Source organism: Dama dama, chromosome 19 (assembly GCF_033118175.1).
Source record: "Dama dama isolate Ldn47 chromosome 19, ASM3311817v1, whole genome shotgun sequence".
Classification (NCBI taxonomy): Eukaryota; Metazoa; Chordata; class Mammalia; order Artiodactyla; family Cervidae; genus Dama; species Dama dama.
Window position 1 is genome coordinate 38,160,910 of NC_083699.1, and position 17,561 is coordinate 38,178,470.

At 42.9% G+C, this 17,561-nt stretch overlaps 1 protein-coding gene across 1 annotated transcript in view; it reads right to left on the bottom strand.

The window, feature by feature from the left end:
- Nucleotides 1-7,975: 7,975 nt before the first annotated feature.
- The window catches only part of ETV5 (ETS variant transcription factor 5), a 58,399-nt gene continuing 48,813 nt past the window's right edge, over nt 7,976-17,561 (bottom strand). Inside the window, exons 12-13 of the mRNA XM_061166767.1 lie at nt 13,781-13,882; nt 7,976-10,456 (exon numbers count right to left, since the gene is read on the bottom strand). Coding sequence (XP_061022750.1) covers nt 10,235-10,456; nt 13,781-13,882 — 324 coding nt within the window. The 3' untranslated portion in view covers nt 7,976-10,234. The remainder of the gene's footprint in view (nt 10,457-13,780; nt 13,883-17,561) is intronic.

The following is a 17,561-nucleotide window of genomic DNA, read 5'->3' on the forward strand; positions in this document are numbered from 1 at the left end:
ATAATGGTCATCTGGTCATCTCCAGTCCATTTTAGTTCACTGATTCCTAAAATGTTGACGTTCACTCTTGACTTCTCCTGTTTGACCACTTCCAATTTGCCTTGATTCATGGACCTAACACTCCAGGTTCCTATGCAATATTGTTCTTTACAGCATCGGACCTTGCTTCCATCACCAGTCACATCCACAACTGGGTGTTGTTTTTGCTTTGGTTCCATCCCTTCATTCTTTCTGGTGTTATTTCTCCACTGATCTCCAGTAGCATTTTGGGCACCTACCGACCTGGGGAGTGTATCTTTCAGTGTCCTATCTTTTTGCCTTTTCATACTGTTCACGGGGTTCTCAAGGCAGGAATACTGAAGTGGTTTGCCATTTCCTTCTCCAGTGGACCACATTTTGTCAGAACTCTTCACCATGACCCATCCATCTTGGGTGGCCCTACACAGCATGGTTCATAGTTTCATTGAGTTAGACAAGGCTGTGGTTAAATGCAAATAATTATACTTCAAAATGTCAGAATTTACAATATACTGCAAATTATGTATTTTCAACTTTTAATAACATGATAGAAATTTTAAATGTTAACTTAATGCTAAAGGCTACCTTGCTTTTCAAAATTCTTTTATAGGATGTATAAACAAAAAATATATAAACTACTAATCTAATTCACTCAGCTTGGTACCTGATATATAATAGATACTCAATAAGTAACATTTGAATAAATAATGAATAGATAGGAATGGCAAATAGACATGTAAATGTAAATAATGCCCAGTGTAGACAAAGGTTGTGAGAACCAAGTAGTCTTCTACTGATACAAATTAATACTTTTTTTTTTTGGTGAGCCTTTTGCAGTACATATGAAAATTCTTAAACTGTCTCTATCCTTTGCCCAAACAATCCACCTAAGAAATTATCCTGAAAGTCATAAATGAATAAAGATACACCTTACAGTGTTTACTTGTTCAACAGATGTTTTTAAATCACCTATGTTGGAGAGAAAGCAGCAAAACTGTATGGTCCTGCCTTCATGAAATTTATAGCCTATTGGGGAAGACAATTAACTAATCTTTCATATAAGTGAATAATTAAGAATTGTGAGATGTGCTGTGAAAAAAAGATAATGAGTGCTGGAAAGCATATAATTGGAGAAAAGAACACATCTAGGAAGGCAAGGAAATTAAACTTATTCAGTTGTTTTCAGGATTGGCTGATTGTCTGCCTCTGGGGAGACCTCAGAATTGAGATTAAAGTATGTGTGGAGATTGAGCTAGGTGGAGGGTAGGGATGGATGCAGAGGCAGTGTGACTTCCCAGGTGTCTCAGTGATAAAGAATCTGCCTGCTAATGCAGGAAACCTGGGTTTGATCCCCAGGTCAGGAAAATCCCCTTGAGGAGGAAATGTAGCTTGGCAGGCTGCAGTCCATGGGGTCGCAGAGGACTGAGCATGCAGAGATAGTGTAACATTTCAGGTCCAGGGAACAGTTTGTATCAAGGCTGGAGCAAGAAGGAGCAAGGTACAGAAGAAGGCTGGGGCGCTGGAGCATAGAACCTAAGGGAGTGAATTGTGTAGGGTGAAGCTGAAGAGGTAGGCAAGGACTTGTCTTGTAAGGCCAAGTTAAGGATTTTGGCTTTATCCCAAGAAATGACTACAGATATTGTTTTGGGGGGGGGGGGAATTAGCATTAAAATAAAATGCCCACCCATCCCTTGCTACCACTTATCCCTTGCTGCGTTGCTACAACTAAGAATATCACGGTTCATTCTTTCTTTTTAATTGCTGAGTAGTATTTTGTGGTATGGATACCCTCCTGTTGGTGGACATTTGGGTTATTTTGGTAGCTAATGGGAATAAAGCTTACACAAACGTTCTTGCAGAGGTCTTTTGGTGAACACATGTTTCTCTCTTTCTTGCATAAATACTTCAGATTGAAATTGCTCCTCATAGAGCAGATGCATGTTCACTTTGATAAGAAATTGCCAAACACTGAAGTGCTGCCACGCCACACCATGCCATGCCACGTGGCTTTTGAGGAGGCACTGATTCTTTCAGTACCTAGACCTTCCCATCTGTAGAATGGGGTCAATACTGCTCACCTCACAGGGGTATGTTGTGAAGACGTAGAAGAACAGTGTCAAATGTTTTTAATACTTAGGTAAGAGAGGTGGCATAGATGAAACCAATACTGCATGAGTTACACAAAAATGGATATTTGGTTCTCTGTCCCAGATACCAGAAATGTGTGTTCAAACAACCATTTTACCAACTCAAAATGTTACTTGTTTCTAGAAAAAAAGGAATTATCAAACAGATATTCAGAGTGGCTGTACCATTTTACAGTCCTACCAGTATTGCATACTTGCCAACATTTCACGTGGTTAGTCTTTTTAAATTTTAGGTATTCCAGTGGGTGTCATTAAAGTCTCAAGAAATGGAATGAGTTGGGCTAAAAAAAATCACTCAGACTACAATATGGAGAAGGGTGGGAATGGGGTAAGAGTAGATGTGGTAAGACCTGTTAAGGGGTGATAGCAAAAGTGCAGGTGAGAGATGATGGTGAATTGATAACGATAGTGATGATGGAGGTAGATTTGAGAAATATTTATTAATAGAAGATAAAATTAATAGGAGTTGGCTGCTAATTGGGAACACTAGGAAAAGCTCAAATTATTATTTTTTGTTAATTTGATTTTGAGGGATGGACATCACTTGGCTTGATTTTGGATGTATATTTGTGGTGCCTTAATCTCCAATAAAGGGGATTGCTTAACTATGTCATATGACTTGTGAACTTAGGGATAGTATGTGGTCAGGAATTACAGGAGAATATTTCATAATATGGAAGGATGTTTAAAATATATGGTTAAAAATAAATTTCAAACTATGTATAATATATGGTATAGCCACATTTTCCATTTGAATAACATTACAGAGAAAAGCCTTCTGAAAAGATGTAAAGTGTTAGCTATGGTCTCCATGTTGAGTTTTCAGAGTAGTTTTAAATTTGGGCTATGGTGTTTTTTTTTTTTTTTTTTTCTGTTTTTCTACAAGGAACATATGCTAATTGTGTAATATGAAAAAAAGTTATTTAAAAAAAACACTTAACATTTCAGAAAAAGAAATTTGAGAGCACAAAACAAGAATAGAGTCCCATTGGGATGGGAAAGGTGTTGGTAACAGCATCTTCATTTCTTCTCTCTTATCCTCAAATGGCTCACCCTATACCTTCTGGGCAGGATACTGGCCAGGATTCCTAAGCCTCTCAGATTTTGAGAGTTTGAGAATGGAAGGGCTTAGTGAGGGGGACTGGGCTGAATTCAAACCCAGGATTCTGGAGTCCACGGAGCTTTTTTTGATCTCTGCCCCCAACTGAGACTAAATGCAAACCTCCTTTGGCTCTCTAGTAGCATCAATTAGCTCTCTATTATCTCTCTTACTCCATAGAAATGGCCTGTGCAAGTAACCCATGACCTCCGTGTTGTCAACTCAGTCCCCATCCTCACCCTGCCTGACACATCAGAAGCACCTGCTGTAGTTGATCTTCTGCCCCCTGGAAATACCCTCCTGGTTATCCTTACTTCACCAGCCACTCTCCTGCAGTCTCTTCTGATGGTTCTTCGTTTCCCTGACCTCTTAGTCTTGGAGTGTCTCTGGGCTTTCTTTTTCCTATCTAGACTTATTGCCTTAGTGGTCTCACCCAGTTTCAGTTTTAAACACTCTCTCACGTAATGATGGCACTTAATTTCTCTCTCCAGTCTGGATCTCTCCCCTGGACTCCAGACTTGTATATCCAAAGTTGACATTCCCGTTTGGATTTCTAATAGGCATCTCAAAGTTATTATGTCCAAAACAGAGTGCCTCTTCTTCCCCTGTTCCCACCCTCCATTTGTCCTCCTCAGGCTTTTCTATCTCAGTGAACGGCACCTCATACTTCCTTGTGCTCAGGCCCTAAGCTTTGGAGTCATAACTGACTCCGTTCTTCCTCTCACTCTACACATTCGAAACCTATTGGCTCTATCTTAAAAATAAATCCAGATCATGCCCTCCATGTGCTATGGTCCAGAACATCATCTTGCCCCACCTGGATTATTGCAACAGCCTACTCCTTGGTCTTGCTTACTTCTTCACTCTCTTGCAATTGATTTCAACTCAGCAGCCAGTGATCCTTTAAAATATAAATCAGATCATGTCACTTCTCTGCTCAAAATCTCTTAACAGCTAAGCATTAACAGAGTAAATGCCAGAGTCCTAAAAAAACCTATAGGACCCCAGATGATACCCACACCCCCAGTTACTTTTTTGACTTTCTTACTCTGTGCTCTGTCTCACTCCTTCTGACCCTGTTTCACAGGCCTTACTATCCCATAAATAGTCCAAGCATGTTTAAAGTTTCGGGGTTTTGCTCTTCCCTCTGTCTACCTGCTTTTCCTTCAGATAACCATCTGGCTCTTTATTTATTGTCAACTCTTTGCTCAACTGTGAGGTCTTCCATGATCTTCCTATTTAAAATTGCAACCCCCCCATCCCCACCACTCATCACATCCCTTCTCTGCTTAATTTCTCTCCATAAGTTACTCAACATTATCTAAAAAATGCTATCAGTTGTTTTGTTTTTTTGCTCCCTTCCCCAGATGTAAGATCCTTGAGAGCACAGATTTCTATTCCTGCCCCCACCCCTCCAGTAATCCTAGAGCAGTACCTGGCATAGAATAGACACTATGTATTGGATGGGGGTGGTTTAGTCACTAAGTTGTGTCTCCTTGCAACCCCATGGACTGTAGCCTGTCAGGCGCCTCTGTCCATGGGATTCTCCAGGCAAGAATATTGGAGTGGGTTGCCATTTCCTTCTCCAAAGTATTCTACTTTCAGGTGGACACATGTTTCCCCACTAGCCTGTGAGCTCTTTAGGGGGGGTGGGGGGTTTCACCGGGTAGTCCCTACCCACTGGGTGGTCCCTGCACAATAGACACTTGATATATGTTTATTAATGGAATAATGGAAGCAAAGGATCACCCACCCACCTTAAGTATGACAAAACAAGGACCTACAAGTGTTCAGTGTCACAGACCTTGATGCCTACTCCAGGCCTCCTCAGCCCACCGGAGTTACTCCACCCTCATCACTGCCCACCACACTGAACACTTGCTCTTCTTCCCTTCCTGTAGGAAGTATATTGAAGGGTTGGCCTCCATGGGGATGACCCTTAACCAGTAAGGGCAAGAGTTGGTGGGTCAATGTCCCAGCCTCCTCAGTCTCTGGTACGTGGTCTGAATAAGATGATGCCAGTAGTGCTGCAATAGGAGCTAGTGAGTAGAGCACTTAAACATTTACAAGGTCAAGAACAGGGATTTATTTGAACATGTCATCCTAAACTTTTATTTTCCATATCCAGCAGTGCCTGGCATCTAGTAGGTGTTCAGGGGATGCTTAGAGAATGAACAAACATATGCCGTTAATGGTGGGGCTGAGGAACCTTCAGGGTTTGTTTAAAGATGAGGTATCTGTTAAATTTGCCAACACACACACACCCATTCCCCCAACCCCCGCTTTGAGTTCTCAAGGAACACCTTTCTCCTTTACCTCCTAAGGGATCAGGGAAGCAACAATTCATCAGGGGCCTCACTGATGTAGGAGGTTAGGCCAGGATGGCCCTCTGAGATCATCTAGTCAAACCCAATCAATCTCTGAGCTGGAACCAGAACCCCCATGTTCCGCCTCCCAGTGTCTAGCTCTATTTTCATAGTAGCCACTGAGAACATTCTAAGAACATAATTTTGGAGGCTAACAGCCATGGATATTTTCAGATTTAATTTCAGCAAAGTGTTACCATTTAAGAAAGCCTGCCAGAAAGATAATGCAGATGGAAATGTACTGTGTAAACTGTGAAGTGCTATCCAAAGGTTAGTTATCTGAGGTCCACTGCCAAGGTCAACAAGACCTGGGTGTAGGGCCAGTTCTCAAATCGGAGGAGCAAAACAAAAGTTGGTCATTCAAGGGGCCCCTTCCAAATGGGACACTGGTGTCTTTGCTGGGACCAGAAGGACACAGGGGCTTGTCTCTCACCCCCACACCACAAGTATAACACACTCTTGCTGAGTAAGATGGATGCTTATGTATGTGTTAAAACAGATGATTTTAACAGATGATGATGGTTTTCTGATCTTTTCCCTTTTTCTTGTGCTTTAGAAGCCATGCACTAAGCTCCAGCCACCTGCACCACTGGGCAATGGACCGGCTCTCCAAGATTTCCGACTGTCTGTGTGCGTGAGTGTTTTTCTTCCACATTAGTTTACATTGGTTCCAGCTGCACTAGAATTTAGATGCTGTGCATACCCTGGCTCTCAAAACCACATTCTTTTGCCCTCACACTACTTCTCTGTCATCTAACCACTGAAAAAGCATTGTTTTATTGGCTTGGCTCAAGAAAGGAGACCTCGATGAAGAGTAAACTTCCCATTTTCCAGGCTTTCTTATCCTAGCGCTCTACAGAAGGGCGGCCCAGTGTTTGGTGACCTCCAGCATTAGGTTAACAATCTGGATTTGGGCCCAGGGGGATCATGATCCCATGAAGAATGGGGAGCTGATTGTTAACGTCTAATTGTGGTGAAGCTGAGTGGCAGGGCTTACTTTGTCCTGGCTCCCCAGCCTTCTCCCCAAGCATCTCTTAAGCTGTCGAAGCCAATGGGTTTATGTGGCAGGCATTCATTCCTCACAAGCTCCGATTCAAGCGGCTGTGCACTGATTCAGGCTCAGATGTTTCTACACTTAGGGCTTGTAAAACAGTGAAAGAAAGATACAGATAACTCACAGAAAGCCTTCTGTTATAGACTAGAAAAAAGGATCTACTTGTTTCTCTACTGTAATAGGAGCCATGAAAAGCCCAAATTAAGTGCAGAAAAAGGGTGAAATAAGAGCACTAAAAGCTTAATACTGCATGGAGTCCTGCAAACTTTTCCCAAGTGATATATATGCACCTAAAATTGTGGGTTAAATTCATTTCACCTGCCTTCCCAAATCAAGGTTGTTTAAAGACCTGCATGTCCCCGGAGTAGCACATGGCTTAAACATGTCTGCTCTCCCACTGGGCATGTGCAAGTGGGTGACTTTTTTGGTGTGTGTGTATGGGTGACCTTTTGACTTCAGAAGGCTGTAAACTCCACCCTCACAATGTGCCTGTATCCTGGTTACACCTGTGCAGAATTTCCATCCTGCACCTTTTCCCAATCACCTTTTCCCAGGCTCCCCACGTCTCACTCCACCCTGATGTTTTATTCCTAAGCCTTCCGGGAGGCAGTTTTCAGGCTTCTTTTCCTGTCTCTCTCTGCTGCAAACCTCGGCATTTCAGCATTTTGACTTGCTGAGCGTCAGGCAAAATGGACCTGGTTCGGTAACAGGGTTCAAACTCAGAAGAAAGGTTTTTGCTTCTCTATGGCTGGAAAAAACAAAAGAGCCACGACTTTCCTAAGCTGTCATTTTTGAGGGAACTACTAGTAAAATTTTTACTTAAGGTCAAAATCTGGGGAGAAACTAGGAAAAGAGGCGGTCGTCTTCTATCTGGTTTTCCAAGAATTCATCTAAGTGGCTGAGCCAGACATATCTTGGAACTCAAAGTCCTAGCCTAGTTAGTGATCTCACAATGAACCCAAAGCCTGAGGAAAGCGAGCTATGCTTTAAAAAAAAATTGAGTTGGCGAGTAGGTAGGTTCGACGGGAGGGATGGGATGGTATCAGCTCCCCACTGACTGGGAAAACCTCTCTGCTTTCTACTTTCCTTCCACTCTTTTGGATCAAATGTTTAGCCAGAGTTTGAGAGATGAGATTAGGAGAGAGAAGCTGAGCACGAGGTGACTCTCAACTCTACAGTCATAAGGCTAGACAGCTAAGAGGGGTAGAGAAGGGGAGGGAGAGAAAGGTGCTAGGTGACTTCCGCTTACTTTAAGATGGGGGCAAGAAAGATGCGGGTTTCAGGCACTTGGTAAACTGAAAGCAAACTTCTTTATTGTACACAGTACAGAATATAACGCAGCTTGGCAGGATGCAAACAGCCCTGCGTAGGGGAAAAGTATTTCAAATCAACTGGCAGGTTAAAGCCTTTCTGCACTGTAGATTTTCCACACTCTGGAAAAGAAGCAAAAACAAAAAACTGAAAAACCCCAAATCATCAGGGAGATGCATGAGTCCGATGGGAATGCAACGGTGAAGCCGCCATCCTGTGTCCCGAGACCGCACGGGCCGCGTGGCCAGAGCGGGGGAGGGGAGCTCAGGCTACAGACGATTCTTTTCATACTTGCTAAGACAGCATAAATCCATCAAAAAAAAAAAAAAAAAAACAAACAAACCCAACAAAACCCAAACCCAGATAAGAAAGGAAAAAAAAAAAAATCCTATACAGCATTTACAACAAATTAACCTCTAGCCAGCTTGGGGTAAAATATGCATCTATGTATAGACTATGTGTAGGTTAGAAAGCTATAAATACCATTTGGAAAGAGTCCTTTGATTAGAATACAATGCTAATTAAGGCCCAAGCTACAGGTGCAATACCTTTGTGGGCTAATTAGCTTCCAAGAGGGAAACCTTGTATTTCCACAGCTATGAAATACACCCATTATCTGTGACCCTCTTCACAAATGTGCTCCGGGTCACCTGGGGGACTGTTTGAGACTACAGAGCGTTGCATCAATAGAAATACAGAGCCCTGTCCTTTGTGTATCAAGAGTAGCATAATCATCGTTTCTGTGCTGTGTCAAGGGAAGCACAGAACTCTCAACAGCAGGCAGCAAGGTGCTACCACTTTCTAATGCCTTTTCCTCTCTGAGCTTTCATGTAGCTTTAGCTGGGTTGTTTAAAACATTTCCAGTAAAATTCAGCGATCAGAGAACTCTTTTGTAAAGTGGCAGGAAACTAAGGCGCTAGTACAGTTTTACCTGTTGGTGTCGCGCATACGTCTCAAACCCTATTGAATCATATGCAGGGTTTAAAGTCCAAGGATTTAAAGAAAAAGGAAAAACAAAACTGGATGAAATGGAAATTGTCATCAGTCATGCCCAGGGAAGACTCCCTAGGGTTTCCATCAGGTGACCAGGTTTCAAATGGACATGACATGTATTATGTACATATGCTTTCCAGAGAGGGCATGGGAGGGAACACTGGGGACTATACACATAGAATCTAAATGGTGTGTCCAGGCTGCCCTGCACACCTCAAAAATGTACAACTCAGGTGCAAATGTTCCGTCAGGCTGTCTGGTGCAGAAAGCACAAAGCAGGCAATAAAGAGGGCTTGTACTCAGCCAAGGGGACGCCCCCAGCAAAGCCCCTTTCAAGCTGCAGCGTCTTCAGAAGTCGGCACTGCCCTGTTTAAAGGGCACAGTGCACAGTTACCAAAAGGTTTGTTTTTTTTTTTGCTTTAAATACCAAAACTACAAAAATCAGTTTATAAACTGGTTTTCCAAAACAAAACAATCCCCCGAATCAAAGCAAAACAAAATACTGTCAAAAGTGTTAATCACTTTCTCCTAAAATTAAAGCCATCCACACACAGCCATGTGACTGGGAAGAGAGAGGGGGCTTGCTCTACTTGGTGACCACATGGCCAGAAGGTTCCCAAGAGTAGCAATGGTTTATTTGAGAACCGTGGAGTGGGTAACAGCTATTCATCCTTTTCCCCTTCTTTCTAGACCAAGGGGAAACATTTCAGTGAGCTGCAAGAGCTGTCCAAGTTTTAAGGTAATACTTGGCAACCCTTCATGGTTTGAGCCTCCCCAACTTAGCTTACCTCCTGTTCTATGGGTTTTGTGACTCACTTTTTCAATAAATTGTGCAAATCAGAGCCCTTCTATGTAAAGGCATTTAGTAGTCCTTGATCAATGCAGATTGTCACATACTCTGTCCTGGTTTGCGGGTACCAACCTGAACAAGGTATTGCTTTGCATATATATTGTCCATGGGAAGGAGGCCCCATTTCAATCGCTTCCCAGAAACCTTGTCAGGATCAAGAGCTGAGGCACCAGCCTTTGGGTGGTTTTCTGCCCCTCCCTGTTCCCACTCCCCCACCAAAGTTCTGTCCTTAAGGGTGCCAATCCGGAGACAGATTGGATTCTCTATCTCCGGAGACAGATAATACTCAAAGGGCAAGCTCTAGGAACAGCCAGAAACACAAACAAAACCACTGTTCTCATTTGCCTGAATGGGAACTGCTAGCTCTAGGGTTTGGCCGCTCAGCTGCTCAGAAACTTAGTAAGCAAAGCCTTCGGCATAGGGGAGGCTGCTGCAGCGGTCCACATCCAGGAGGTAAGCAGGGTTGTCCTCAAAGTGGGTCAGTGGTAGGGTGTCCTCCTCGCTGAGGTGGCACTCAGACTCTGCTTTCAGGAACGGACGCTGGTTGTCGGGGAAGGCCATGGAGAAAAGGGCATCGGGGTCGCAGACAAACTTGTAGACGTATCGTTCCCCGGCCACCTAGAGAGAAAATGCACCTGATGAGGCCCAGTTGAAACAGGGCATGGGGTGTGGGCGCCAAGGGAAGGATGAGATATCTGTTAAGTCACCAAGCTCTTGGGCAGCCTGGGACCAAGAGGCTCAATGATAGTTGATTATCCAAATCCTTCAATGTATTTTGATAAGCCATGGGGACCTGTTACCTGCTAAGTGTTTTGACACCACAGCTGAGCAGCTGAAAAGAGTATGTGAATATCAAACTCAGGTTCTTCTTAAAAGAACATCCTTACTGTTAAAATCAGTCTAGAAACAACGGTTATGCTGAAGTTGGTGTTATGAGATGTAAGGATCGAAAGATGCAGGAGTCAGCCCATGTGTTCAGTTTCCTCAAGTTTACAGTCTTCACAGGACAGCTTTGTTGTCCCACAGGGCTAGGAATTCAGAAGCTATGTGGGAATGTATAAGCTTGTTCCAAAACCAAATAGAACTGCTTTTTGGCTTACCTGCAGTTAAAAATGACTAATGCCATGGTTTTGCTACAAAGGAGGAGGAAGGAACTGCAAACCACCTTTATATGAATTTTATGCATTATAACATTACTTGAACCAGCTAGTCTTGATTAAGGATGGCAGGTATATACAATCACTCATTCCTATTTGGGTTTTTTAAAAGCCAGTTTACTGTTAAATCTCTGGTTCCCCAGCCAGAGTCAGTTCACATGTGGAAGAGCTAGGCAGGAGGATACAGTGATGATAATACTAACTCCGAAAGTCGAGTTTCGGCCAGCTTCCGGCCCTGGCTTGGTCACTAACAAGTCTCAATCTCTATGAATCTGTTTCCCCTTTCAAAACCTGAGGGTATGGAACTAATGCTTTTCTGAGTCCCTCCGCAGATCAGTATTCTACCACTCCTCTTTCATTTAGTTCTCATTTACTCATAGGTCACATGATAAAGCAATGATCTCTTACACTGGATAGCAAGTTACTATTTTTAGGACATTTTCACATATATATTACCCCTTTGAGATTAGATCAAGAATTATTAGCTACACTTTCATTGGAAACAGGCTTTCGAAGGTTGACTTTCCTTAAAGCATAAATAAATGGGAGTGTTGGGATCTGAGCCCACCCAAGTCTCATTCCCATGCCTTCCTCTGTACTATTTTATGCTTAATTCTCAGAGTTCTCTTCTTAGAAAATCTAGGGACAAGTTCATAGGCGCAATTCATTGCCGTTAGTTCAAGTTAACTGTCTTGGTTACATTCCCTTGGATTGGATCTGTAGTTGGGAATCACAAAGCCAGTGGTTTCTTTTCTAATGGCCCTCCTTCCTAAGTTTAGAATTCTACCTGATAGTGTTAACACTGAATGGGGAGTGTGTGTGAAGCTTGCAGTGGGGAAAGGGGTAGTGACTGCTAATGGGTTCAGGGTTTCTTTTTAGGGTGATAAATTGTTCTAATGGGCTTCCCTGGTGGCTTAGTGGTCAGGAATCTGCCTGCCAGTGCAAGAGACATGGGTTCAATCCCTGATCTGGGAAGATCCCCTGAAGAAGGAAATGGCAACCCACTCCAGTATTCTTGTATGGAAAACCATATGGACAGAGGAGCCTGGTGGGCTACAGTCCATGGGGTTGCAGAGTTAGACATGACTTAGCAACTGAACAACAAAAAAATGTTCTAAAACTGATTGTGAGTGAGTTGTACTACTCTGCATACGTATTAAAACCCCACTGAATTGTATCTTTAAAAAAAGGGGGGGAGGGAATAGGTAGGGTGGGGCGGTAACCCATTTTGGAGTATCTATTAATTATGCCAAGCACTGAAGTCGAACCCTTAATTTTGCCCCAAAGGAGCTGACATTCCCGTGGCAGATACTGACAAGCCAGGGAGTGATTTGCAATACAGAGAGTAGGAAAGTGATGGAGATGAACGCAGGTGCTCTCAGAAGCAGATGGGACCATGTAACTCGGCTTGAGAACTTCAGGTTCTTGGAGTAAAGAGGTGATTGAGAAAACAAGCAGGGGCTGGCCAGGCCAGGTAAGGAAGGTGTTAGGAATGTTCTTAAGTAGAATGGTAGTTTAATAGGTGTTTTTTCATTTATAATATGTTTGATAACTTACATGACTGATAGTGTTTGTTTACCAAACAATACATATTAAGAGAAAGATGGCTGTGGTAGTGGAAGCAGACAAGTGCAAGTGAGGATATGAGGGTTAGATGGTGCCTTAGAGCCTATATGAAGCATTAAAGTCTGAGTTTTATCCAGAAGACCATCCATGAAGTTTTAATAATTCAAGGAGATGAGAGGAATATGGGGTCACATTACCACCTGCCTATAAGAAGATAAGCCTGGTTTTAGCACAAGTTCTCAGCAACAATGACCATATAATTCTGAGTGGATCTACCATGTAAAGACTGCCTAAATGTATAAATGCTAAAATCTGGGTAACAGCACAGTATAAAATCTGGTTAAGAAAAACCAAAGATTTGCCATCTTCATCTTTTGCTTATACATGGCTTTTAAGATTTTGGTCTTTCACCACCTATCACAATAAGGATTTTGTTCTGGCTTCCTCAAAATATGCTTCATCCTTTATTCTGCAACTTGGTATCAGGTGATTCTGCTGCCATTTTGCAAATCTTGGGTTTTTAACTTGTAGTTTCTAGTTTTTGAAAAAGATTTTCTTACTCCTAACACTTAAAGAGTATTAAACCAACATATTTGGAGATCTTGGTGTCTTAACAACTAACGACTTCAACTAAGCCCTTGTGGGAGCAGAGACCTTTAAGTCGATTCTCTCCCTGGCTCCTTTATGGATATAATAGTTGGCCTAAGTATCTGGACAATTAAAAAATTTTTTTCTTTGGCTGCACTGGGTCTCTTGCTGTATGCAGGTTTTTTTCTAGTTGCAGCAGGGTGGGGGGCAGGGGCTACTCATTGTGGTGGCTTCTCATTCCTGCAAAGCATGGGCTCTATAGATGGGAGGGCTTAGCTGTTCCACAGCATGTGGAATCTTCCTGAATCAGGGATCGAGCCCTTGTCCCCTGCATTGGCAGGTGGATTCTTAACCACTGGACCACCAGGGAAGTCCTATCTGGACATTTCCGTGAGTAGAGACAGTTTAAATAAAGCAGAGGAGGCTAATTTTCCTACAGAGTCTTCCACAACCTCGTTTTCAGATAACCAAGAGTATTAAAGGTGCTCTTTGTATCTCATTTTAACTCATTTTTCCCAGATTTTTCCTACCACAGAATCATGAAGCTAACATTTCCTCGAAGTCATTAGTCTTATTATAGAAGCCCTGGACATTTTCTCTGAGTGCTCTTAATTGTCTCATAATTGTTCACCTTCTGCATGATGCCCTTTTCATAGTAATAGCGTAGAGATCGGCTGAGCTTGTCATAGTTCATGGCTGGCCGGTTCTTCTGAATGCCCCAACGCCGAGCGACCTGAAGAGACAGGAAAGCAATGGAACTCATTCCCTGGGTCTAGTGGGTTTCCTCCCAATCCCAGGGGAGTGGTCTAGAACCCAACTGCTCTGGTCAGTGATCCATTTCTCTGACCTGAATGGAAAAGCACTTAATTCCCTTAAGACCAACATTCAACAAAGGTAATGATTCAGTCATGGATGCTAAGAGGTGAGACCTGGAGGTGGAAGAATCCTAGCATTTTAAGATTGCAGAGGGCTTGGCTAGCATCCCAGAGGAAGCAGGCTCTCTACTGTTTCTCCACATATGAATTATTGACCAATACCCATAGACCATTAACATGTTGCCATTAAGTGCTATGGTTTCTGTAGCAGTCAATAAGGAATAATTAGAATGGTCATTCCTGAAACATTAGAAACACACTAGTGAGTTGCTAATGGGCCAGCAGAGCAAAAGTTCAATTCTAATAAGATTGGAGAGGGGCTGGGAGATGTTTACGTATTGCAGTTCATGGAGAAAAAGGGAATCAGATCATTTCAGCCTGCTGCCATCCAATCCCCTGCTCCCAGTGGACTTGCAGAATGGACATTAAAACATGTAGCACCATTATCCATTTAATGAAAAATTAACATGGTTTCCCAAACAGTTGTGAAGTGCATTAGATCCAACCCGATCCACCTGAGGTGCAGTGATGGGGGGATGTAATTGGAACTCTGGGCAAAGAAGCCTTGAAGCAAGAAAACTTACTAGTGGAGTTCAGCAAGACAGTCAAGCAATTCTGCTCAAGTATCTCAACATCCCAAACCCTACATATAAGGATGACTGTCCAGGTAGAATAACCTTGGAAATATGAGGCCTTTAAATGCATGCAAACCAGCGATCATATTTGGAACATTCTGGGTCAGTTTTGGAAATTTAACCAAAATAACTACATTCCTTTAAAAAAAAAAAAAAGTAAACATGGAATAAGTAGGGAGACTGCAAATGGAAAAGTGGATCATAAAGCCACATTTCACTTAAAGTATTATTCAAAAGTATCTGGGGTAGACTGAAAGCAACATCTCAACTTAGGATTCAAGATGATCTTTAATAAATATCAGAAATGATCTGATAAGGAAGAAATGCATCTGTCCTAATTATATTACAAAAATTCAACAGTCACGATCCCACTTTCCCTTGTAAGAAACTACGTGAAAGTTAAATTTCCATTCATTTGCTTTGTGCGCCACGGTACACGATACCCTGGTTCTCTGCCTTACTCCATATTGCACCCTTTCAACTCTTTGAAATGACCAAAAAGGCAAAATTAAGCAAAAACACATACCCTGTTTAGAGAAAAACAGTTTAGAAATAGAAATAGAAATAGTGGTAAGAAAGAAAACCCGGTAAATCAATACATGTCCTTTTTTTTTTCCTCAAAAGAAATAACACCATGAAGGTATTATTGAACTGCTGTTGGCCACAAGTGATGCAGGAACCCTTAAGAGGCCCAGCCTCATCATTTGACTGTATTGCAGTGGTGGAAAACTGCTGTTGCTAAGTCACTTCAGTCGTGTCCGACTCTGTGCGACCCCATGGACAGCAGCCCACCAGGCTCCTCTGTCCACGGGATTCCCTAGGCAAGAATACTGGAGTGGGTTGCCATTTCCTTCTCCCGAGATGGAAAACAATTCTTGACTATTTAACTTCAGCTGTGACCTTTCTTTGATGTCACTTGCATATGCAGTAGCTTACTGGAGAGAGGTTTTATATATGCGTAGACTTCAAAGCAGCTCTGGTAGCCATAGTTACTGACTCATCGTCTTGGGCCAGGGCCCTGTGATTCAGTAGCCCTCACCGGGGCTGCTCCTAATGCAGTAATCATGATGCGGCGCAACTGCAGAGCAGCTGGGAATAACGGCTGCCCCATTTTTGGGGGGTGGAGGGAGCAGGCAATAGCTCGCTGCCAGCTCCTTCTTTCCTTCATCTTTCACATTTGTTACTTTGACAGCATCTTGAGGATGGAGGCCGCAGGAGTTAAAAACAAAACAAAAATCAAAACTCACATCTTTCTTCCTCTCTTTGTAAGAGCGCAGCCACAGCAGCACAGGGAGCGGCTCTTTCTAAGCAGCACGTCCTTTTAAACCTCCCCATGGCATCAGTTATCTGCCACATGTTCAACAAACAACCCTACCCCCCAAAATATTCATTAATGCAGATTCACAGTTAAAATGGCTCCAGATTAAAGCCGAGTCAGTCGTAATTGAGAGGGTGCTAAGCTGGATGACTATCAAAAGACATTTGATTAGGGGGCCTGCCAAAACGCAGTTCTAAAACCACAATTTCCATGCACAGTGTAATGGATATTATGGATAATTACCCAGAGTGCACTACTCAGCCACACAGCTGCCTACAATTACGTCCCAAACAGCTTCCTCCTCCGCTTCACCCTTCAAGCTCCCTCCATGACAACTTCTTACAGCTTTTTTCGAGGAGTTGGTATCTTCCTGACACTACCAAAGGAGGGCCCGCCAAGTTATACAAAGATTAGAGAGTGGGGGAAAAAATGCTGCATGTCCTAGGGCCAAAGCTCACACTGGAACAGAGCTGATCCTGGGGTTAAGGGAATGGAACATTCAGAGTTCATGGAATGCTCGGGGATTTCAAGCTGCGGTGGCAAGAAGTACTTTCTGAAGAAACAGAGCTGTTTAATCAGCTGACAGAGGTGCAAGGCCACAGGAGACTCCCCTGTGACTGGGCAGCTTGGCATTTATGTGAGCATTCTGGATTAGCATTAATTTCTTTAAGAAAGCTGGGGCCCTTTGCCATCTGTTCATCATTTTCTTTACCATTGGTCGGAGAGCAACAGATTCAATAACGGCTTTACAAAGGGTCATAACCAGGTTTACCTGCAGCTGTACAGCCTCTGCTGAGGCCCAAGGCAGTGGCAATAAAGTCGTAAGAGCTCCTTTTTGTGAAATGAGATAAATCAAAAAGGGCTGCTCACATGACAGACTTGACTTTCAAAAAGCCTCAGTGAGTCTGGGTGACATGCTTTCCTCAAGTCTCATACAAACCAGGCCACATTATGAGGAAAAGAATGTGGGGTGGATGCCTTTCAGTGTGGCCGGAAACACGGCTCCATTTCTACACGACTTAGCCAAAAGACACCCTCAGGAGAACACAGCAGTACCAAACTTTGGCTCTGAGGACAGAACAAGTCTTAACAGAAATTGTGTATGTATATACACATGTATATCTTCTCTAACGGCCTTTAATGAAACCTGCCTTCCTCTACCAGTCAGGATTCTCCGTAAGCCTCCAATTCACACATTCTCCTTTGCTCATCTTAACTTTCAGGCCATTTTCTTCCTCCAAATTTCCTGCTATCAGCCCCCATGCCCACCTGTCCCCTTGGGTGTACTAAAGTGAGCCCTGGAACTGATTGAACAACATCTACAATTGCAGTTCTTGTTCAGAAGCCTTCGAGAGCATTGTTCTCATTCCAGTCACACCAACCCAAAGATATCTTTTTGTTCTTCTGGCTTAATGTGTAACGCTCAAGTCTATGCTACCAAAAGAAGCATATGTCAGACTTTCAGGGAAGTTATTTCTTTTCCATTTCTAATCTCTAGATTCTAAATCAAACAAAAATCAACCTCTTTGAAATAATGGCAAGCCCAGAGCCTGATTTAATTTGCTTTGTGATATTTAGGAAAGG